Source organism: Helianthus annuus, chromosome 1 (genome assembly GCF_002127325.2).
Source record: "Helianthus annuus cultivar XRQ/B chromosome 1, HanXRQr2.0-SUNRISE, whole genome shotgun sequence".
NCBI lineage: Eukaryota > Viridiplantae > Streptophyta > Magnoliopsida > Asterales > Asteraceae > Helianthus > Helianthus annuus.
The window spans coordinates 82487181-82510015 of NC_035433.2; the positions used below are offsets into that span (position 1 = coordinate 82487181).

The following is a 22835-nucleotide window of genomic DNA, read 5'->3' on the forward strand; positions in this document are numbered from 1 at the left end:
CCTTAAATTTATTAAGAACTTGCTACTTAAAAGTTTGGATCAAGTCCATTAAATTTAATAACCTTCAATAAAGTACATTATATATAACTAAACACTTGTTTATAATTATTAGAAAAAATACATTAATTTGTAATAAATACAAGATTTTATTTTGAAGTCCAAATTTTTGAAGCTAGGATACTAAAATGTCAAATTCTGAAACTTAATAATTCTACTTTAAAGATTAACACTCGACGAACACATGACAGAGTTCGCCCAGCGGTATGTGTACACTTTCACCGCTTTGTGGCCCGACGACAGATATGTGATTAACTAAATTAAACAATAAATAAACCGACAATAAACGAAACACTGGTAGCCAGCTGGTACATTATTTCCTACTACAGTTCTCGGGACCGAGCCAACAAACACCAGAAACAAGTTCATTTCTCGGTTTAAATTAAGATACTATCCTCTTAACCTTGATTATTATCATTATTAGATGTTTTTAAGGTGGTTTGAAATTTAAACACATTCCTTTGACAGCAACGAATCAGCATCCATACGTTCTAACATTGTGCGTGCTTCCTCTTCTGTGGCGGGGACCACTTTACGAATCCTAAACCCGTTATTATGGGCTTTTGCCTCAGGACGGACAGTAAACGTGAAGTAGAACGTGTTTGAAACCTGCAGCGTGATGATGAGCATATGCGTAAATTATTGATTTAAGTGGATGATAAAGTTATTGTTTGAGAATGAAACAAACCTCACTAGACCTCAGTTCGGGCCTTGTAACGTGTGCAACAACTTCAACGTTAATCAAAGGTTGTTCCGCATGTTCAAATTCCGTATATAGGACACATGACTTGAAACGTAAGAAATCACCAACATCCACCTGCGAAAAACAAAATTCAGAACATAAACAGTCAGTGGCGAAGCTTGACCCGAATGACCGGGAGGGGGGGGGGGGGTCGAAAACTTATATACCCAAAAAATTCTATAGAACTGGGGGGTCGAAAATGTATATACCCAAAAATTTCTATACGAAAACTACATATATAACACTACTGAGCGAAAAGTTGGGGGGGTCGGGTGCCCCCTCCCGCCCCTTCTATACTTCGCCCCTGTAAACAGTTATCATTAAGTAACAAAAGGAAAACAACTACGAACCCGCTTGAGATAATCTTACTGTTAAAAGTTTTTAAAACAACTTCAATTCATTAAAATAGGCTCGCAGAAGTAACGTTAGCAACAAGGTACTCACGGGTCTTAGAAAGTCAACATGGTCAACTTCAAGAAAATACGGCATTAATCCAGCAAAAGTATAAGCAGTCGAAAACGCCAACTCAAACGCTCGATGCATCAAAAACCCTCCAAAAATACGGCCGTGAATATTCCGTTGTTGCGGCTGACAAATCAACGAGTTTTCGAGCCGGGTATCTCTAAGAAGAATGCTATCTCTATTCGCTAATGCCGGCATATCACAAAATATACGCCCTTCAGCTAATAATGAATCGAGTCGGTTTTTTTCTCCTTTCTCTTCGATCCCTTTTGTTTCCATTTTCTTTAATCTTCTTAATTTGTTTCTACCGTCCGCTTCTTCGTAAAATAGTTTTTCCGTATCGGTTTCTGGTGAAAGTCGGTTCACGGGGGCTGCTTTCCCGGTTTTTGAATCACGCGCCACGAATATGAAGTTAGCTGTTAGAGCTACTGTTTCTATAATGTCAGAGCTACCTGCAAAATAAAAAACGCCATGTCAGCTCCTGTTAATTTTCGGTACCCTTAAAACTAAGGCTGCAAACGAACCGAACAGTTCACGAACCGTTTGGCGGGAAGTCCGTTTGTTTTCGTTTGTTTAATGAATGAACGAAGATGAACAAGAAATTCCATTCGTTCGTTTAGTTAAATGAACGAACATGAACAGAGGCCGCGTCCGTTCATGTATGTTCGTGAACGTTCGGTAATGTGTTCGTTTGTGTTGATAGTTGATTAGTGTTTTAAATTTTTTTTTTTTTTGATATTTCAAAAATTCTGACAAATAATATTTTTAATAAGTTTCAATGTATAATATATTTTGTTCATGAACGCTTGTTTGTGTTCGTTTGTTTTCTTTTGTGTTCATGAACATTAGTTTGTGTTCGTTTACGTTCGTTACCTAGAATTAACAAATGAACACAAACGAACACGAACGCGTTCATTTCCTTAACGAACGAACATGAACAAAAAATCTCGTTCGGTAAGTGTTCTTTAACAGTTCATGAACACATATAGTTCCTTAACAAACGAACATGAACAAGGTCTTGTTTGTGTTCGTCGGGTTCGTTTAGGTTGAACCAAAACGGTTTTATTCAAATTTTTTGGATACTGGTTTCATGTTATGCTATTTAGCGCGTTAGAGATAAACCAGAACCGAAAATGGGTCAAAACTTCCAACTCTACATAAACTAACTAACTTTAAGCACTTTGATTATCGACATATACATACCGTTTGTCAACTGTGTGACTTCAAGTTGAACTTCGATGGAGGACCGTCCGACCCATATAACGGCACCAGCCATTTTCAAATCACAATCAACGCTAATCGTTTTCTTGAGGACCATTTTGTCAACAGATGCAGTAACCAACAATAGGGGCCTCGTCATACTATCATCATCAGAGCAATGCTAGATTCACACACACACTCGTATAAGTTACTGATATCCAGACATCAAGAAAAATTATGTATGAAACGTATAAATGAATGCATAGATATGTTCATTATTAGGGTACGTTAGGTTGGCACTTGTATAACTTTTTTTAAGGAACTGGAATTTGAATTGAAATTTGTCAAACGATTTGAAATTTGAGTCGGAGATTCCAATTCCTTTGGCCGAATTCCAAATTTAAAACAAATTCTAAATTCCTTTACGCGTAAGAATTTGAGTGAATTCATTCATCCGAACTCCACTCATTTCTCAACCAAACATGTTATCCTCGAAACTCATATTCCAATTCCAAAACATCCCACAAACCAAACACGCCAGGAATCGAATTCCAATCCTAATTCCACTAATTCCGATGAACCCATAGCTGTTAATAGCAAATAGCGGACGATAGCGACTAGCAACCTATATGCTACGTAGCGATAGTGATAAAATAGTGGGCGTTGTTTTATATTTAGCGATACACTAGAAGGAAATTTTAGATATATTTATATGTATATTATACTCAAATACGCTGTTTATACACGTATATTTAACAAAAAACCTAAAATCCAGCTATTGTATACGTACACTTTATCGCTATTTATTTTAAAAACAAAAAAACCTGAAATCCCGCTATTTACTCGCTATGGAGGCACCAAAATCAGATAGCGATTAATGAGCGCTTCGCTACGCAATTCGCTATGAGCTCTATTAACAACTATGTGCGAACCAAATTCCCAAAAGTACCCTCAGGGACTGTTTGGTAACCTTTTGCTGAGCCATTAAGACGCCTGATAGATTAAGAGCTAGCCTCTGAATCAGTCAGCATGTTTCTAAAAACTTACACATTAAGAGGCTCTAGGAACCATAAAGAGGTGTAAAGTGAACCAAACACACTCTACCTCGGTTCTCTACCTGTAACCGAGTGTAGCTTCTTAGACCATGCGTACTCGTTCCAAAATGGGGCGTTTTTTAATAAACAACGCCCAAGCCCGCCTGAGCCACCCCCCCCCCCCGGGGCGTTTTTGAACCCAACTTTGTGAACAGCGTTGTTTTTAAAACGCTCGAGCCCTTGTGTGTTGGCCAATGGCTGTTTTAATTGAATATTTTTGTTTTAATAATTAAAAAATAATTGGGTAATTATAGGAGTGCCATGTGTCGAACAATGCCCAAGGGTGGGGGCATTATCCCACTACGCCCATTTCTTCAAAACGCCCCTTTGCTGACTAAGACGACACGTGGCGGACAACGCCAAGGGTGGGGCATTATTCACCGTAACCACTACGCATGGTGTTAATGGAATCATTAAAACTTTAAAGGGCTACTTAATAATAATAATAATAATAAAAAGACAACAAAAAGCAAAGTTTAATTACAAGTTTTATAACTAACCATGACATCAAAACAAAAAGCAATACCTTAACAGAAATGGTACCAGCTAAAGCATCAAGATCCTCAAGCAACTTCCCAATCCTAACCTCATTCCAAGGGTCCCTATACTGTTCTCTCAATATATAATCAGTAGAAAAGTTATAAAGAATGGTAGTCCTGCTTTGAGAAGGTGTTTTAGTGAGCAATTCACTTTGTGGGGGTGCATCTTTTGGTGGGTCAAGAAGTCTTTCAAAGATTTTTGACCTAGTTTCCCATAAAGCTGCTGTTACAGGTGAATGGTACATACCTGGCCACAAACTAAGTGGTTTTCTGAATGGTGAGTTGTTATCATCATCTGCCCTTGGTGAACTCTCAAATGGTGAGGTGAATGTTGATTTGATTTTGATTGTGTTGAATTCCATTTTGGTTGGGGTGTTAGGGTTTGGAGAAATTGGGGATAAAGATTGTTGATTTATGCAAGATTTGGGAAAAAGATTGTTGATTTGGGTAGAAATGGATATGGGTTTTGTGGGAATTGAATTGGGGATTGATTGGTGAAGAATTGGGAGTGATGTGGTTTGATTATGGTTTCATGGCTCTCTGAAACTCTGAACCCAGTTTTGGGAAATTGGGATGTGAATTACAAGAACAAGATATCCTTTTAATTGCCGTAAAATAAAATAAAATTAAATTAAATGAAATCCTTTACTTATGATCACATTCTCCAACTACCATCTTCAATTTGGAAGATATTGTTAGGTTGGAAAAATCAGTATTTTTTTCTAGAGTTAAATGTTATTTTAGTCATGTGATTTGGGTTATTATGTTAGTTTAATCGAAAGGTTTTATTTTTCATTTGTGGGTTCAAAAAGGTTTCACCGTTGTCATTTTAGTCCACTTGGTTAACTTCATCTATTTTTTCTGTTATTGAGAAGGGCAATTCGGTCATTTTATATGTAATTCTGTTAACTAGAAGGGCAACTCGCCATATAAAATAACCGAATTGACCTTCTCGTTAACAGAAAAAATGGATGAAATTAATCCAGTAGACTAAAATGACAACGATGAAACTGGCAAAATGACCCAAACCACATGGACTAAAATAACATTTAACTCTTTTTTCTATTGTTTGGTTTATTAAAGTTTCAAAGTTTTGTAAGAAAATAAAAAAAGAAAATATCTTTAAGTTTTTCTAAATTTGTTTACAAAAATGCATGTTCTTTGTGATAAAATTTAAAACAATGATGTGTTATAAATTGGTAACATAAGATTGTGTAGACTCTTTTTGGGTAAACTTGCTTTTTGTGTAAACTTGTTGATTGTCACTTCATCATAATGAAGATGAAGTTGTTAAGTGGGAATGTTCTTTTATAACCGGTCTAGTCATTTTGTTGGTCTACCATAGATAAACTATTTCTATACCCGTCCGGTGGACGGGTCTTTTAATTTTATTTTCGTATATATTATACTTGGTTTGATCAATAATTAAAATCATAATGTGATTGTAGTCTCCTGGTAAAAATTGTGTACAAATTATTTTATCTTCTTTTGATTGGCAAACAACATTCATTTCATATCACCAAATATGTACAGATGTCACTAGCAAGTTGCTGGAGACAAACACATTACATCACCTAGCAAACCTACAGGTTAACCAAGTTACATTCACATTGTCGAAATATTAAACGTCACCCAATTAGCCAACGCTCTATTGTTTCGCCTCGCCCTATTCTTGACCCAAAGGTATGTCATTGCTTGAACTTCTCCAAAAACCCCGTTGATGTTGACCCGTTTTCTGGCAAAAATAACTTCGTTTTGTGCCTTCCAAATCATCCAACATGTGGCTAAAATCACCACTCTAATCAATCTCTATTTGTGTTCTCATACATTTAAACTTTAAAGTGCTGTGATTTTGTAGTAGATGTAGATCCCTAACATTGAAACCAAACAGTTGGGGAATGTTGCACCATGAACTAATCTTTTGCCGTAGTACCGTGGATACAACACATGATGTGAATAAGTGATCAGCATCTTCGTCCTGACAACCACATAACCTGCATCTCGTTTCACCAAAATTTAAGAGAATTATATAAACCTACAGATGTAATATAAGGGTGAATTCATACATAAATTTAGCTTTTATACGTTAGCTGCAAATTCCACTTCAGATATAATTTTTTAGTCAAAATGTAATCTAAGCCAATGGATAGCTTGGAAGTTCTAACATATGCATGACATAATAAGAAAAAGTTGGCAGATTTTAATAATATGAATGATATTTGTCGTATGGTAATAAAGATCAAGTATAAAACAAACCTCCATTGTCAACCACTTTCATCCTTTTCCACAAATCTTAAGCTGGTTTTTTTATATCTCCAACAACCTCAGAATTCACCTTCATCCCAATGAAAACTTCTCAAAAGTGTGATTTGTTTTTACCTTTTTAATATATATATTTATTCAACCAAAATCTTTTATAAACCTCAACCACATAATCTAGATTGTGATACCTTGCAAAAAAAAATGAACATGACAATGCTTGTAACTGAGCCAGCGCCAGAATGAGCGTTGTTTGCAATTTCGATTAATTTGCTTCAGAACTGAAAAAATAAGTCATAAACAAACCCAATTTTGTTAGTTAATCACCATAAAAAGCTTTGAGAGAACAGTTCTGCACCTTGGAAGGATCAGATCAAGGCCTATATAATCAGCCGAGCTTGTACCATCGATTGATGCACATATACGCGATACTACTGAAGATGATAGCGACAATGAAAACAACACGTATACAAGGACAGTAGCATGAATTATACCCTAAACCGTATATAGGAATCAAATTGTACCTCTCCGTCTTGCTATTCCTCTTCTGATTTTGTAGAACACGGGCTGTCTAATGGTAGTTTCTTGTATCGTGGTAGTGGGGTTAAAATAGTGGAAGTGCTGTAACCTCTTGGAACCGTCCTCAACCTCCCATTCTAGAAGGTTTAAATGAATTTAAAGGGCTAAGATCACGAGCTGTCTAAGGGGGTAGGGGTGGTATAACTCAGAAACAATTCCATCACTCACAACATCCAATCAGGTTCTGCCATATTATCAACCATTATTTCCATCACTCACATCCTTTTTTGCTGGAAATGGTCATCACTTGTACAAATTCCATCACTCACAAATTTTTTAATTTTTTAATTTTTTTAAATTATAAATTAACACAAATAAATATTCATGGCCGTTCAAAAGAAAAAAAATCACATACATAATCACCATGAACCCTAGTTCAAGTTAACACAAAATTGAAGGAGATAAGCTTATAATCTCCTAAATTGATATGGGGCTTTCGCTCACACAGTGAAATCGACCCACAATCACCTAAGAATACCTGCTATTGGGGACCGAATGACGAGAATAGGTTGTTGCCGGAGCTCCGACGCCGACGGTTTCTCTGGTGGACACGCAGAAGATCAGCAACAATGGAGCTTTTGTTGTTGCTGTTGTTGTTGTTGTTGCCGGAGCTGCTGTCTTGCTGCTGTTGTTGTTGGTCAAATGCAGCAACAATCATCCCCCAACGGTCAAAAAAACGGCTACTTCTTCATTCTTCAACGCGTCAAAAACTCAACGCGTTACAAACTCAACGCGTGAATTATTTGGGCGGCGGCGGTGTTTCGGAAACTTTCACGCGTGAACTTTGTGTATCACGCTTCCACCTCGGGTCACCTAATGGTAGTTTCTTGTATCGTGGTAGTGGGGTTAAAATAGTGGAACCGCTCTAACCACTTGGAACCGTCCTCAACCTCCCATTCTAGAAGGTTTAAATAAATTTAAAGGGCTAAGATTTAAAGATAGAGAATTTGAATGGTCAGGATCATCCTAAAAAGCAGTTACAATTAAGGGGAACATAAGAATAGATAATTTAACAAATGTGTGTATATGCGATTTGAAATAAAATGTGAAAAGAACTTTATTTTTGTATACTTTTGCATATATTGAGTTAAACGTCATTTTACTCCGTATGGTTTTGGTCATTTTGACAGTTTAGCCCAAAGGTTTCATTTTTCATCTGTGGGTTCAAAAAGGTTTCACCGTTCCCATTTTAGTCCACTGGGTTAACTTCATCCATTTTTTCTGTTAACGAGAAGGGCAATTCGGTCATTTTATATGGCTGAATTGCCCTTCTAGTTAACAGAGTTACATATAAAATGACCGAATTGTCCTTCTAGTTAAGAAAGTTATATATACAATGATGCGTTTGTTATCCTTTAAATTGGTAAAACTTGGATGTGATGTATACTTTTTTATGTAAAAATATTGAACGTCATTTCATCACTGTAAAGATAGTCATTAATTAACTGACAATGTTTTTACAAGAGCATTCACATCCAAGGAATCATATTATGTGTGTGGTGTTTTTAAAATATGAAGAGTATAAAAAATGGTTATGAGTGGAGGAGAGAGAAAATGTTACTGTTCATCTGTATATTTGGGGGAACACTGTTCCCCCCTATAATTTTTTAATATATTTTGAAAGTGGTTGTGAGTGGAGGAGAGAGAAAAGGTAATGATAAATGTATAACAAAATATTACTTAATTGAAAATGAGAGAGAATATGTAGCGTTTTTTAGTGTAATTTAGGGTGAAAATATAGTGGGATGGATGTGAATGCTCTAAGGCCCCCCTTATTTCCACACCCCCTATATCTTATTTTCACATCCCTAGTGTATACGGGCCGTATACAAAATATACGGCCCGTATAGAATGTTTTTGAATAGGAAAATGCGCAGAGAATGTTTTTTTGATTTTACTATATACGGCCTGTATATAGTTATACGAGTCGTATACATGTTTATACGATTTGTAAAATGTATACGGCTCAATGGAATTATTTTGGTAGGTTTTTGATGTTACCAAATGTATACGGGCCGTATAACTGTATACGGGCCGTATATAAGGATGTTTTTTCAAGTATCACGTTTTTCCAGTAAAAACATAGTCATTCTAGGGTTTCTAAACTCTTCATCACCTTTAACAAACGTTGATCGAAACACTCTGCTTAAATCAGAGCACAAGTAGAGTAACGTTACCGATTAGTCCGTTGATCGAGTAACTAGCAGAAGAACCCGACACAAACAAGTTCTCCACAGTTTGTTATTCAGATCTCTATTCGGTCATCTTTCCAAACTACAACACACGATAACTTTAAACTTTATAGTGTGTGATTTGACCAGGAGGTGATTTGCTACTTTTAATAAGCTGTCATAGTTGTCAAATTCGATTTCAACAAATCTTTTCCTTTTCCTTCAATTTCAAGAACATTCTCCGTAACATGAAGACGTGTCGGGTTCTTCTACTAGTGGTATTTTAATGAAGTATTGAAAATTGAATGTGCAAACCCAACCGTTTTTTACTACGGAAACTGTGGCTATGCGAAATACAAACCGCAATCTTTTGTGACTATGAGAAACACAAGTTTTCTTTTTGAGCTTGATGGATGTCCGTTATCTCAGTTGAGGCGGGCATTGTTTAAATCTGAATATAACTAGATGTTATGTGTAACTTCATTAAACCAAGAACAAAGCCTATTTCGAAACACATGTGTTCATATCAGCGTTGTTTATCACCCTGTGTGAGCATTGGAAACCCGACAAACAGTCTTGACAACTGTGACAGCTTATCTATCTGTGTGTGCCCTTTTTTTATTTCAAGCTCAGTGGTAGAGCGGTCGGCTGGTAACTGACTAGTCACATCCATCCTGTTATAGAAAATCGATATGATTAATTTTACAGATTTTTTTGTAATTAGCGTTGTTAACTACCAAAAGAATGCATACACAAATAGTTCTAGTGGACGAAACAAAGAGACCGTTGTGTATATGAATCACGTTTATTTTACATTATCAGGAAATGATTGGAGGTGATTGCTACTTTTAATAAGCTGTCATAGTTGTCAAATTCGATTTTCAACAAATCTGTTCCTTTTCCTTCAATTTCTAGAACATTCTCCGTAACATGAAGACGTGTCGGGTTCTTCTACTAGTGTTTTTACACCCCCTCCTACAAAAGTGAAAATGACGGTACATCGTTCCACCTAAAATCCCCAAATTTTCAAAACCCTAGAAATTGATATGGTGAGTTGGTAATCAAAATCAAGATGTCAGACAACGTGCCTTTGGAGATCCAAGAGGAAATAATCAAACGGCTTCCAGTAAAATCACTGATTTGATTCCGATCAGTCTCCAAATCATGGAAAGCTGTTGTTGTTATTGTGCCTATCTCGGTTGTTCAGTACTTTCGTGATAATAAAACAAGCAGGCATTGATTTTGCCAAGATTGAAGGAAAGAATCTGGCCATAAGCGTTGTGGATTCTCAGCGTTATTCGAATGTAAGTGGATCGAGTGATACGCTTATCTATTCTGGTCAAGGTGGGCATGGTTTGTTCGGGAGTAAATCACCACCCAAAGATCAACAACTTGTGAGTGGGAATATGGCTATGAAGACGTGTCGGGTTCTGCTAGTTATTCGGAATGTTTCGAATCATCACAGAAGATGTGTCAGGTTCTGCTAGTTATTCGGAATGTTTCGAATCATCACAAAAGACGTGTCGGGTTCTGCTAGTTATTCGGAATGTTTCGAATCATAATATAAGACGGATGCGGTTTGCATATTCAATCTTCATTGCTTCATTAAAATTACAAAATAAAATGTTTGGAATCAATTCAAAACCCTCACCCTGAAAATCAACCAGAAACCAAAGGAAAAAGGGCAAATAATGGCTGATGGTTCTTCGTTGACGAAACCAAACGTAGACGGAGATGATAGGTCTGGTAACCGGAAGAGAAAAAACCCTAGTGACGTCGTCGACGATTATGAACGGATATTGGCCATTATTCGACCGAGTAATCAATTGTATTTTTTTAGTTACTTCTCTTGTTAAGTTACTGAACCAACCGAAATCCACAAATTCCAACAGTTTCTTCGTAGATTCCATCCGGTTTGCATATTCAATCTTCATTGCTTCATTAAAATTACAACAAACGATAAAATGTTTGGAAAATTGCATCAATTCTCCTATATCAACATACTCTTCTCCAGACGCTAAGTTGTTATGAATGACAACTTGAGGGGTCTAGTTAACTTTTGTTGGTGCACTTGTGTCTGTACTTTGTCTGTATTCGGTCTCGATGTAAACGATGTCCTTGTCAGTCTTGTAAGTTGACCAAGTCAACCGTCCTCCTGGTTTGACTCAGTCAACAGTTAGTTATTGGTTGTCATTTGTCTGGCTCGAAGGATGAGTGATCGAAGGATAATGTAGATCCTTCGATCACCTCGAAAGATATGCTTCGATAGATAGACCTCGAAAGACAATCTTTCGAGGTCCTTGCTGATCCTTCGAAAGCATTATATTCGAAAGATGATCCTTCGGACCATCTATCGAATCCTTCGACCATGACAACCTGTGCTGGGTATATATACCCATGCACTGTGTTTCGGATAAGATAGATGCACATAGACACACACACCTGAGAGAGAGAGTTCTTGAGAGCATCTTCCGAAACACACACACTTCGAGAGTTTACAAGTTAGATTTGTAAACATTGTGCTTGTAACTGAAACCTTCATTTGCATTAATACAAGTTGTGTTAATCGGTGAACCCTTGTGTGTTGTGTGTATACTTGCTTAATCCCGGTTTGCTCGCTAGCTTGGATTCCGCACTCGCTAGTGGGTTAGTATAACAAGGTTTGAGGTTCGTCATCCGACAAAAAGGGACCTATTCCAAAAATCTGAAAATCCAAAAACATCGAAAAATTCAAAAACACAAAAACAATAGAAAAACAAAAATGAGTTTCCTGGCGAGCAAAAGAGAAAATGATAGTACATCAGTGGTCTATCCATACCTCTTTAAACATTAAATGAAAAACGATAAGCAGCTCTATATAAGATGTATCGGTAGGCTCACAATCATTTTAAAGTGTGCAGGGTGATATAAATCTTAATCGACTGAAGACCAGGTGGGAACCACTCATTGGCATATGGTCTTAGTACCGAAATTTCGTTTGATAGATTGCCGAGGTTCTGAGATATTCGGTCTTTATGCTGCTTATCATCTGGGTATCATGGTTGTATCTTTTACCGAAAAATAACGGGGACGCAAGTCTAGATCTTCCATGATACCATACATACGTGTACATATTACATACTGCATTCGACCTCAATAAGTGATAAACAATCACATGTCCAAATCAAATAAGTGATAAAAATATCACATTTATCCGGGTGTCAAGTTCGTCTCTCTGCTGTACGGAAGTACTGACCTGTTCACGGACTTGCACCTGTGCCCTCATGCATATGAAAATCAAGTTCCTCATAAATAAGTGATTATATCACATAGGACTTGTTTTCAAATCAAAATAAGTGAGTATCTCACAATTTATACGGTCAAACAGATGATAATCGGTATACTCACCGGTAAGATGAACTCTCGTGCATACCTTGATACGGGAATGTGTCGTGATGTGGATGAACACCGGTCGGTAAGTATAAATCATACCTTAACGTATCCCCTCGCCATGATTACATCTGATAAGTTGAGTTTAAGTGGACAACAATACCGATAATTGTTATAGGATGCTTATCTTAATGTTAACTAACTGAACAACAAGAGTGTTTTGGCATGACCGTACACTGATATGATTCTCTTACCCTCGAAACTCGCAAAAAGAATGTCTGTATATATTTATTTACTGCTTAACTTTTATTGTTTTTCTTTTAAACAGTTTCGTCGTTTGGTGCATATCAGCACGACATTAGCGGTGATGTCGTTTGATAACACTCAAAGGATTTTAAATTGTTGTCTTTCTTAATATTAAAACACACCTAAAATCTGTTTTAATATAAACTTTATAAAAGCCAAAAAGATTTTATTTCTGCTTTATTTTCGATCGTACGATGTTGGAGCTCGAGTCTTCGTTACCTGAAACCTGACTGAAAACCGAACTAACTAAATCTTCATAAATGGTCAAAATTTGCAGATTTTGAAAGTTAGAATTGAAAATTGATAAATTTATTAAACTTTCAAACTGTCGGACGGTGTTTGATTTTGACATGGTCACTCGTGTGTCATTTGTTTACACTATTCCAAGCAGTTGTTCTCATTACGCATTTAGATTTCTTGCATGTGCAGATTCTAAAGGCTAGGAGAACATGGTCGATGACAAGCATTGGAATGAAGACATGACGAGAAGGCGCTCAAAAGATGAAGATGATCGAGTTGCCGCTGGCCATCATCAACACCACAAGGATCTCACTTCATAAAGATAAAGTCTTTTCACGAGCATAACTCAAGGGGGAGCTTATGTTAAGGGGGAGTTTGTCAACACACTTCCTACATGATACGGGTAGTTTGTTGATACACTCTCTGCTTTCAAGACGTGAAGACTTTGAAGATCCTCCGACTTTGAAGACTTGAAAGGACATCAGAGTTTTGAGAATTCGAAGACCCAAGACCGTCGAAGTTCGAGACGAGTCTACAACTATAGAAGATAAAGACAAAGCTACAGCCAAGGGGGAGTTTGTTGGTGCACTTGTGTCTGTACTTTGTCTGTATTCGGTCTCGATGTAAACGATGTCCTTGTCAGTCTTGTAAGTTGACCAAGTCAACCGTCCTCCTGGTTTGACTCAGTCAACAGTTAGTTATTGGTTGTCATTTGTCTGGCTCGAAGGATGAGTGATCGAAGGATAATGTAGATCCTTCGATCACCTCGAAAGATATGCTTCGATAGATAGACCTCGAAAGACAATCTTTCGAGGTCCTTGCTGATCCTTCGAAAGCATTATATTCGAAAGATGATCCTTCGGACCATCTATCGAATCCTTCGACCATGACAACCTGTGCTGGGTATATATACCCATGCACTGTGTTTCGGATAAGATAGATGCACATAGACACACACACCTGAGAGAGAGAGTTCTTGAGAGCATCTTCCGAAACACACACACTTTGAGAGTTTACAAGTTAGATTTGTAAACATTGTGCTTGTAACTGAAACCTTCATTTGCATTAATACAAGTTGTGTTAATCGGTGAACCCTTGTGTGTTGTGTGTATACTTGCTTAATCCCGGTTTGCTCGCTAGCTTGGATTCCGCACTCGCTAGTGGGTTAGTATAACAAGGTTTGAGGTTCGTCATCCGACAAAAAGGGACCTACAACTTTCAGATTCAGATTCAGGAAGCATATGATTTGTCAAAAAACATGGTCAACGTAGTAAAATGTGAGCTTTTACACCAACCATATCGGAATCAACAAATTCCAACAGTTTCTTCGTAGATTCCGTCCGGTTTTCAAAGCCGGTTGATGAAACTGAAGCTGTTATTTCTGTTGTTCAGTACTTACGAGATCTGAACCAACCGAAATCCACAAATTCCATTGTTTAAATAAGAATCAGGTTCTCAAGACAAGGGTCGTTCTAATAGATTAAAGAGAATAAACCATTTTTTTTACCAATTTTTACCCATAGTATACGAGCCGTATAACAATATACGGCCCGTATACAGTCATCGTATACATTGTATACGATCGGTAAAAAAAATTTACCGAGAGTATACGGCCGTATAAACCGTATACGGCCCGTATACATATGGTAAAAAATGGTAAAAACCTCTGTAATCTATTAGAATGATCCAATAAACGAAGAACAAAGCCTATTTTCAAAACACAGGTTCATACAAGGCTGTAATAGGTTGTGGTTCAGCCAAAATGACATCTAGCATCTCTATTCGGTCATCTTTATATAGTGTGTGATTTGACCGGTTGTATTCAGTTATCTCTAGTGGTATTTTTTCTTCTACTAGTAACCAGAAGAGAAAAAACCACAGTGACGTCGTCAATGATTATGAACAGATTAAATATAAAAGTGTCGAGAAAGAACTATAAGCAGAAACTCACCTGATAACAAATAATCAGTTCAAACTTTCAACAATCGACATCTGATAATGGCTGATGGTTCTTCGTTGAGGAAACCAAACGTAGACGGAGATGATAGGCCTGGTAACCGGAAGAGAAATCAATTGTATTTTTTTACTTGCTTCTCTTGTTAAGTTTCTGAACCAACCGAAATCCACAAATTCCAACAGTTTCTTCGTAGATTCCGTCCGGTTTCCAAACTCTTTCACTCAAAGTTAATATTCGTTGTGGTGGATGCAAGCATAAAGTTAGAAAAATACTCAAGAAGATTGAAGGGTACACAACTGAAGGTTCAGTGCACGAAAAGTTTCTTACGAACGATATGTATCAGGAAGCTCAACTTGAACGGACGATATGTATCAACAACTTGTGAGTGGGAATATGGCTATGAAGAATAGTATGGATAAACAATCACCGGTACGGATTTTGGTGTTTTGGTAGGTTGAAAGAGGTGAATGGTCCATTGTCGGGTTCTTCTGCTAGTGGTTCGTGAATGTTTCGAATCATCACAGAAGACGTGTCGGGTTCTTCTGCTAGTAGTATGAGTCTGAGTCCATTGTGGTTCGTGAACGTATACAGGTGCAAGAGAATGGCGAGTTATTTTCAGTTATTTCTGTTGATCCACAAATTCCATTGTTTAAATCAGAATCAGGTTCTCAAGACATGGATCGTTCTAATAGATTAAAGAGAATAAACCAATTTTTACCATTTTTTACCCATAGTATACGGGCCGTATAACAATATACGACCCGTATACATCGTTCGTATACATAGTATACGATCGGTAAAAATATTTTTTACCAATCGTATACGGCCGTATAAACCGTATACGACCCGTATACATATGGTAAAAAATGGTAAAAACCTCTTTAATCTATTAGAACGATCCAATAAACGAAGAATAAAGCCTATTTTCAAAACACAGGTTCATACAGTGCTGTAATAGGTTGTGGTTCAACCAAAATGACATCTAGCATTACTAACGGTTCAAGTAAGTGTCTAAAATTTTGAAAATTCAGGTTTACCTTGTTAGTTTCTCAAACACTACTAAACATCTGCTTCCAGAATCTGAACCAGAATGTTAACTCTTTCACTCATAACCCGTTAATCCCAACGCATCTCTAAAAATATTTTCTTTCTTTCCCTTTCATGAGGTAAAACCGGTATCAACATCAAGGGTTGTATCGGAATCAGGCGTTGGAAGGATTGTAGTAGTAGGACATTGGTACCACTGTGAAAATTGCATCAGGAAGCTCAACTTGAACGGACCCATTATTCGACCGAGTAATCAATTGTATTTTTTTTTGTTGCTTCTCTTGTTAAGTTTTTCTGACCTAACCGAAATCCACAAATTCAAGTCAAGGATCGTTCTAATAAAGAGAAAAGGAGGGGAGAGAGTCTGATACAATAAGGATGTTGGGAATTAAACGCATGTACGTGACAAAACAAGGATCGTTCTAATAGATTAAAGAGAATAAAGCAAGGATGTTGGGAATTCGCATAAACATATATTCGTTTCATAACCTCCTCCTATAAATCAACCACAACTGACAAAGAGCCTGTATTAGAAACCATCCTATGCCTTTTACCAACCGAAGAGGCAGCAAGGACAGATAATACTTCATTTGTCGAGAAACCAGACTGTCAAGAAGCTAAGATCTTTTACTCATAAACCCTTGAATCCCAACGCTTCTCTAAAAGAGCCTGTATTAGAAACCATCCTATGTCTTTTATCAACCGAAGAGGCAGCAAGGACAGATAATACTTCATTTGTCGAGAAACCAGACTGTCAAGAAGCTAAGATCTTTTACTCATAAACCCTTGAATCCCAACGCTTCTCTAAAAGAGCCTGTATTAGAAACCATCCTATGTCTTTTACCAACCGAAGAGGCAGCAAGGACAGATAATACTTCATTTGTCGAGAACCATATTGTCAAGAAACTAACATCTTTTAATACTTCATTTGTAACCGTAAGAATGATGCAAATTTGTACGTAAAGATCTCTACACAAACTCTTCTACATCTTTTAACCAATTGTCCATCACTTAAGACCTTGAAAGATTTGTTGAAATCAAAGAAAAGAGTAACTAGCAGAAGACGTGTCGGGTTCTTCCAACAAATTGTGTATGTGCTTGTGCTGTAGAAACCGGTGATGAATTTGTGTATCTAAATCAGGTTCTCTGCCTTAGATCGGTCATTCCTTGTGATACATGAACGTTGTATTCTTGTCTTTCAGAAGAGTTCGTATTGAACCAAGAATACTTCAAACATTCTAAACCCTACCTGGAAACAAACCAACAAAATCCTGATACTCTTCTAGCAGAACCCAACATGTCTTCTATGATGATTCGAAACATTCACGGACCACAATGGACTCAGACTCATACTACTCACCCTCCCCTAAGGAAAAAGTTTTCCCGACGACTCAAGACAAAGCAGTTGGTTTGTGTTCATATCAGCGTTGTTTATCACCTTGTATAAGCATTAGAAGCCCGACCACTAGCAGAATCATTGCATTACATCCCCGTTGAAAACAAGTGATTAAAAAGTTTCTCCTTACAACTCTCATCAAATGCCTCACCCTTCCTTTTTATTACAGTCATACGACACGTTTTTTTGTTTTTCAATCTTTGTTACTTGTTAATGTTTTATTTTTTTTCTACTTTTAGAAAGATTTGACCACCTAACGACTGTAAAATGTCTCGTGTGATTGACACCTTAAATCCCTTAAATAATTTGGGTAAAATCTAATTTTCGTTTAATACGGGCCGTATACGATTATACGGCCTGTATACATCGTTCGTATACATTGTATACAACCAGGCAAATTATTTACACATGGTGTATGTATACAGTTATACGGCCCGTATGGAATGTAAAAAACTGACAAAGTCTGCGACACAGACTTTGTCAGTTTTTTTATTCTATACGGGCCGTATAACAGTATACGGCCCGTATACACCATATGTAAATAAGTTTTCCCATGTGTTAATATTAGGACCCTTTTATAACCAACCTGTTCGTCTTACAATTCACTGATGATTATTTTAGTAAACCGGATAACATAATATTTAAAGAAAATCTAAAAATGTATGTATGTATGTATAACTAGTTTGTAACAACAATATATAAAAATATTTTATTTTTATATGGATCTGAATGTTAACAAAATATTAAGTCTGGTTTAAATTGTTATCCCAAACCCGGTTTGATCTGTTTTCTCAAACCCGGTTTGACCCACCACACCCATCCATTTCCATTTCAAAGTTCAAAGACCAGTGAAATACTCTCCTCTTTACCCTTACTTCAAATAATACACAATCATATTCCTCTAGAAAATTCAGTTACATACACCAAATTCAAAAAGACCTATAACACTTGAACCAAAATATATATATATGCTATCACATTTATTCAATCATAAAACATCATATAATACATACACCTTACTTAAAACCGCTTACGCGTCACCTTATCAATCATTTCTTCCCCTTCACCTCCCGAGCCACGATGAGTTCTATGTCACCCGCATCACCAGTATCAGTCGGCATTAAAATCTCGTCATCGGTTGTAAAATTGTACTTTTCACCAATAGCGCGTAAAAATTGGTACACTTCGAACATCGTGGGCCGTTCTTTATGAGCCGGCAGCACGCAGCTACACGCGATCTTAAGAACCTGAAAAACTTCACTATCGTATCCTTTCGCGACTAGTGACTCGTCTATCGAATCATGAAGCTTTGATTCTGCCGATAAATCGGAAATCCATTCGACTAAATTACCCTTGAAGGTTTCGGGAGCTTTAGACACATGCGTCGGTTTTTCACCGGTTACTATCTCCAAAAGCACCACCCCAAAGCTATAAACGTCACCTTTCGGGGTGGCTACGAGTGTTCGTGCGTATTCGGGTGCCACGTAACCGATATCACCGAACTCACCGTTTACGAAAGTGCTTAAATGCGTGTCGACCGGGTTCATAAGCCTCGCAAGCCCAAAATCGGAGATTTTGGGCTCAAATTCTTGATCCAATAAGATGCATTTTGAGCTTATGTTTCTATGTAGGATTCGCGGGTTGCAGTTATGATGGAGCCACGCGAACCCTTTGGCTGCACCGACAGCGACTTTTAACCGGACCCACCATTCCATAGGTGACGCGTTATCACCAACGGGGTGTAAGTTATCATGTAGCGTACCGTTCGGCATGTACTTGTATACCAGAAACCGTTCTTGTTTTGTGACACAGAACCCTAAAAGTGGTACGAGGTTACGGTGTTTCACGTTCCCGAGCGTTGCCATTTCCGACGCGAATTCTTTTTCGGAGTGTTGGGTGTCGTGTAATCTTTTTATCATGAGTGATGTTCCGTCTTCGAGTGTTGCCTTGTATAGAGAACCGGTTCTTCCTGATCCGATGATGTTTTCTTTGCTAAAACTGTTGGTTGCTTTCATTAGATCGCTTAATCGCATCTTCGAAACCGGGTTATCAAACATTGAGAGCTGTATTACGTTAAAAGTTAGTAAACTTGAAGCAACAAAATTAAAAAACGAACAGATGATCGACAATTATAGGTAGAGGTGGCAATTTTGACCCATTTACTCATGAATGGGTCGATTCGGGTTATGTATAAAAGGAAATAGGTGGAAAGTCGTTTATTATTTTAAAGCAAACGGTATCATAGATCATTTTGTTCAAAAAATAAGATTAATTTGAGATTATACTGTGTTTGTAATCGGTAATCGTATTTGGCAGACTAAATATTTACAGGGGAAGGTTAACGTATAATAGCCCCTTAACGTGCGACGGTAGGCGAGTGAATTACGCATGTTCATTTTTAAAATGCGTACGTTATAATACAGAATTACGAACGTTATTTGCATAATTACGCATGGGTTGAGGTAAACCCTAATTACCCACGTTATTTGCATAATTGCGCCCGCTATTTTTCACTCGCGTACCGTCGCACGTTAAGACCCTTTTGTATTTAAACCTTTCACATATTTATAAAACAGTAAACTTTTTGGACACAGTTTTCGGTCAACCCAATCTGACCAAACCAGCAGACCTATACCGAAAGTACATGTTTTTACCCGACACTCATTTTGCCAAATAAGTATGGCGGAAAAAACATTGGCTGTCAAATGGGTCAAACCGGTTCATAAGTTGCCAAAAGTGTATTTTAGAGCACATTTTTTTTCTTAAGTGTTGCATTTAATCATCTTACCTTGATCTTTTTAGTTCCTTTGATGCTCCGGGCCCATTTATTCTGATCGGGATCTTCTTCTTTCTTCTTTCTAACAACTTTCCGCATAAAGAACATCATCCCGACACCTACAACCAATGCAGCTAGAGTAGCACCGCCAATCGCCGCCCCGATAATCACTCCCATATGTGTTTTCTTCGTAGCTCCTTCACAAGCAGGCAAAGGCCCACCACATAATCCGGGATTTCCCGTATAGCTATCAGCTCCAATAGTAGCAGTGCCATTTCCAGAAAAATACGGAACTTGACCAGTCAAACGATTATAAGCAACATCAAACTCCTTAATCCGATCAAGCTTGCTCAAATCATACGGAATCTGACCCGTAAACTGATTGTTGTTAAGCCGAAGAATGTTAAGAAACGAACAGTTTGAAATACTCGCGGGGATCTCTCCAGATAAGTTGTTTGACGAAAGATCAAGAGACGTTACAAACCGGACGTAATCTGTCATATTGCTCGGGAGAGGCCCGTCAAGTTTATTGCTTGAAAGATCCAAGCCCGTTAACGAAGTACAGTTTTTTAGCCCGACAGGAAACCGACCCTTTAACCCCATGTCAGAAAGGCGGATATTTAAAACTTTACTTTCGTCTGGATGCCAACATTCGATACCCGTAAATCTACATATGAAACCTTCGGTATTGTTGTTAAAATCCCATGAAGAAAGCAGATTTTCAGGATCTTGAAGTGATTGTTTAATGGATTTTAAACAATCAATGTCGCTTTGAACGGCATCGCTGTAGCTACTAGATATAAGTATCCAAACACAAATAGAAATTATCATTCGCGTATTGAGCGTTGTCATCGTTTGAACACGGGCCATTGTGCAAAAAGATTGCGGCTTTCGGTATAAGAAACCTTGGGTTTCAACAAAGAAACCTGGAAAGATAAAAAAACAATCGGAATCACATAATCCGCTTATCAGTCGTAATAAAACGTGTTGCACGCGATGATATTTGGACGCATTTGAAGTTAAAATAACGATTTTTGATGGTGTTAAAGATCTAATTAAGTAACAACATAACATAAACACTTGCAAGAATCTAATATTTCATTAAATCAATCACTCATGAACAAGTAACAAAAATCCCAAAAAAAAAAAAAAAATTATAAAACCTAAATTAGAAACAAAATCCAAAATTTCCCAATCATCATCAACCAAAACCTAAAATTCACAACATAAAAGTTACCCTTTTTCCAATACTTACATAAGCTACAACAACAATTCAAGATTATAAATTTATAATAACCCAATTGAGATATCAAAAACCCTAATCAAATAACACTCAAACCAACACTAAAATCTAGAAAATCAGTACCCCCCCCCCCCCTGCAAAATCAGCACATACCCAGATAACAAAACATCATGATCAACTCAAATAACTAAAAACCCACATCAATTCCATCAAATCAACAACAAATTCTGCAAAAAACTGAACACAAACAGCAACTAAAACGAATGAAAACGAGAAAAAGAAGAGCTTACAGTGAGAGATTCGAGATCTTCAACATGTATGGATGAGAAAAGGGTGAGTGTTTTTAATGGGTGGAAGAGAAAATTGTTGGCAATCGGGTCAAAGAAGGAAAAAAGGCCATGTTGGTATGAAGTTTCAAGCGACGACTAATAATGAATGGGTACGCTTGACTTGCAGTTGTTGTTTGTTACTATTTCTCTCAAGGAAAGTGATTGGCGTGTGAATGTGAAGTGAGGACTTTTGGGGATGAAAAGTGAGTAATTTGGACCCGGAAATGGGTGATTTTTGAGTGATGTTGGGTGTGTTTTTTCATAATGTTTTAAAGTTTGATCATGTTGTTTTTAAGGGTGGATTTAAAGGGTATTTAATTAATATTAGGAGTTAATTACACGGATGATTGTCGGTCTGATATTCGATTCGTGTTATATTCATAGCTTAGGCTTTTTTAAATGTTGTTTATTTCTTATCGATTAGTTACGTGTTTGCTGTTTTTCACTTTCCAACGTTGTAATTTCTAATAATTTAATGTACAGTAATTATTTTATACCCTTTCAATGAAAAACGCACATAATTGGAATAAGCCCAACTGCCTTAATGTTTAAGGGGTGACGACGTATTACCTAAGGGCTGATACACATTGCTTGAGCATCCTTGATCGAAGGATGGCTTCAGCAACTTCAATCGTTGCTTTTCAACTTCTATTAGAGGTGTGTTGCCACTGTTCTTGCTACTGCTTATCCTTTCTTCACTGTCGTCGTTGTTTTTGGCCTTCGTCTATGTTGCTTCTAATATATTTCCTCGTCTCGATACCACTTTTGTTATGGTCCTCGATCTAGTTTTGAAACTTGTTAGGCCATGTGTAATGGTTAATGTCCCTTAAGAGGCATTTTCCGTCACATCAGCATCATAGCGGCCCTTTAAAAAGTGTGTGACGGTTAACGCCCTTAATGCCATTTCAATCAATAATTTCAGTTTTGTTTTCTCTCCATTGGGCATTATAGCATCCTTCTTCGTGCTCCTATAATGCCTAAGGAGACGGTGTTAAGGACGTTATCAAGCTCCTTTACCCCCTTATAATGCCCTATTACGCATGACCTTAATGTTTCAAACGCATCTACG

The 22835-nt window shown here is 37.3% G+C and overlaps 2 protein-coding genes and 1 long non-coding RNA gene across 6 annotated transcripts; all 3 read right to left on the bottom strand.

Moving 5' to 3' along the window:
* Window positions 1–303: 303 nt before the first annotated feature.
* LOC110870694 (acyl-coenzyme A thioesterase 9, mitochondrial) lies at window positions 304–4677 on the bottom strand. The gene is made up of 6 exons (XM_035985690.1): window positions 4538–4677; window positions 4082–4506; window positions 2465–2642; window positions 1244–1713; window positions 746–874; window positions 304–666 (listed from the first exon to the last, which is right to left on the bottom strand). The coding sequence occupies exons 2-6, from the start codon at window positions 4454–4456 to the stop codon at window positions 505–507; spliced, it is 1314 nt and encodes a 437-aa protein (XP_035841583.1). The 5' UTR covers window positions 4457–4506; window positions 4538–4677; the 3' UTR covers window positions 304–504.
* An 890-nt stretch (window positions 4678–5567) lies between these two features.
* Window positions 5568–7699, bottom strand: LOC110870674. Of its 4 annotated transcripts, XR_002553191.2 has the most exons (5): window positions 6878–7699; window positions 6712–6787; window positions 6545–6634; window positions 6351–6429; window positions 5571–6088 (listed from the first exon to the last, which is right to left on the bottom strand). It is a non-coding gene; the product is annotated as an uncharacterized LOC110870674 (long non-coding RNA). The 4 variants fall into 4 exon arrangements; XR_004884692.1 differs by lacking the exon at window positions 6712–6787 and having other exon boundaries at window positions 5568–6088; XR_002553190.2 differs by having other exon boundaries at window positions 6712–7699.
* A 10583-nt stretch (window positions 7700–18282) lies between these two features.
* On the bottom strand, window positions 18283–21991 carry LOC110870668 (probably inactive leucine-rich repeat receptor-like protein kinase At5g48380). The gene is made up of 3 exons (XM_022119848.2): window positions 21728–21991; window positions 20207–21120; window positions 18283–19481 (listed from the first exon to the last, which is right to left on the bottom strand). Exons 2-3 carry the CDS (start codon window positions 21062–21064, stop codon window positions 18468–18470), a joined length of 1872 nt encoding a protein of 623 aa, XP_021975540.1. The 5' UTR covers window positions 21065–21120; window positions 21728–21991; the 3' UTR covers window positions 18283–18467.
* Between the last annotated feature and the right edge of the window lie 844 nt (window positions 21992–22835).

Excerpts from the sequence above, each read along its gene's own strand:
- LOC110870694 (XM_035985690.1), bottom strand. The coding sequence starts at position 4,456 with ATGGAATTCAACACAATCAAAATCAAATCAACATTCACCTCACCATTT. Across the intron at positions 2,643-4,081 it reads CTGGTACCATTTCTGTTAAG|CATTGCTCTGATGATGATAG; the intron begins GTATTGCTTTTT and ends GTGTGAATCTAG. Across the intron at positions 667-745 it reads CCGAACTGAGGTCTAGTGAG|GTTTCAAACACGTTCTACTT; the intron begins GTTTGTTTCATT and ends ATCACGCTGCAG.
- LOC110870668 (XM_022119848.2), bottom strand. The coding sequence starts at position 21,064 with ATGGCCCGTGTTCAAACGATGACAACGCTCAATACGCGAATGATAATT. Across the intron at positions 19,482-20,206 it reads AAGGAACTAAAAAGATCAAG|CTCTCAATGTTTGATAACCC; the intron begins GTAAGATGATTA and ends AACGTAATACAG.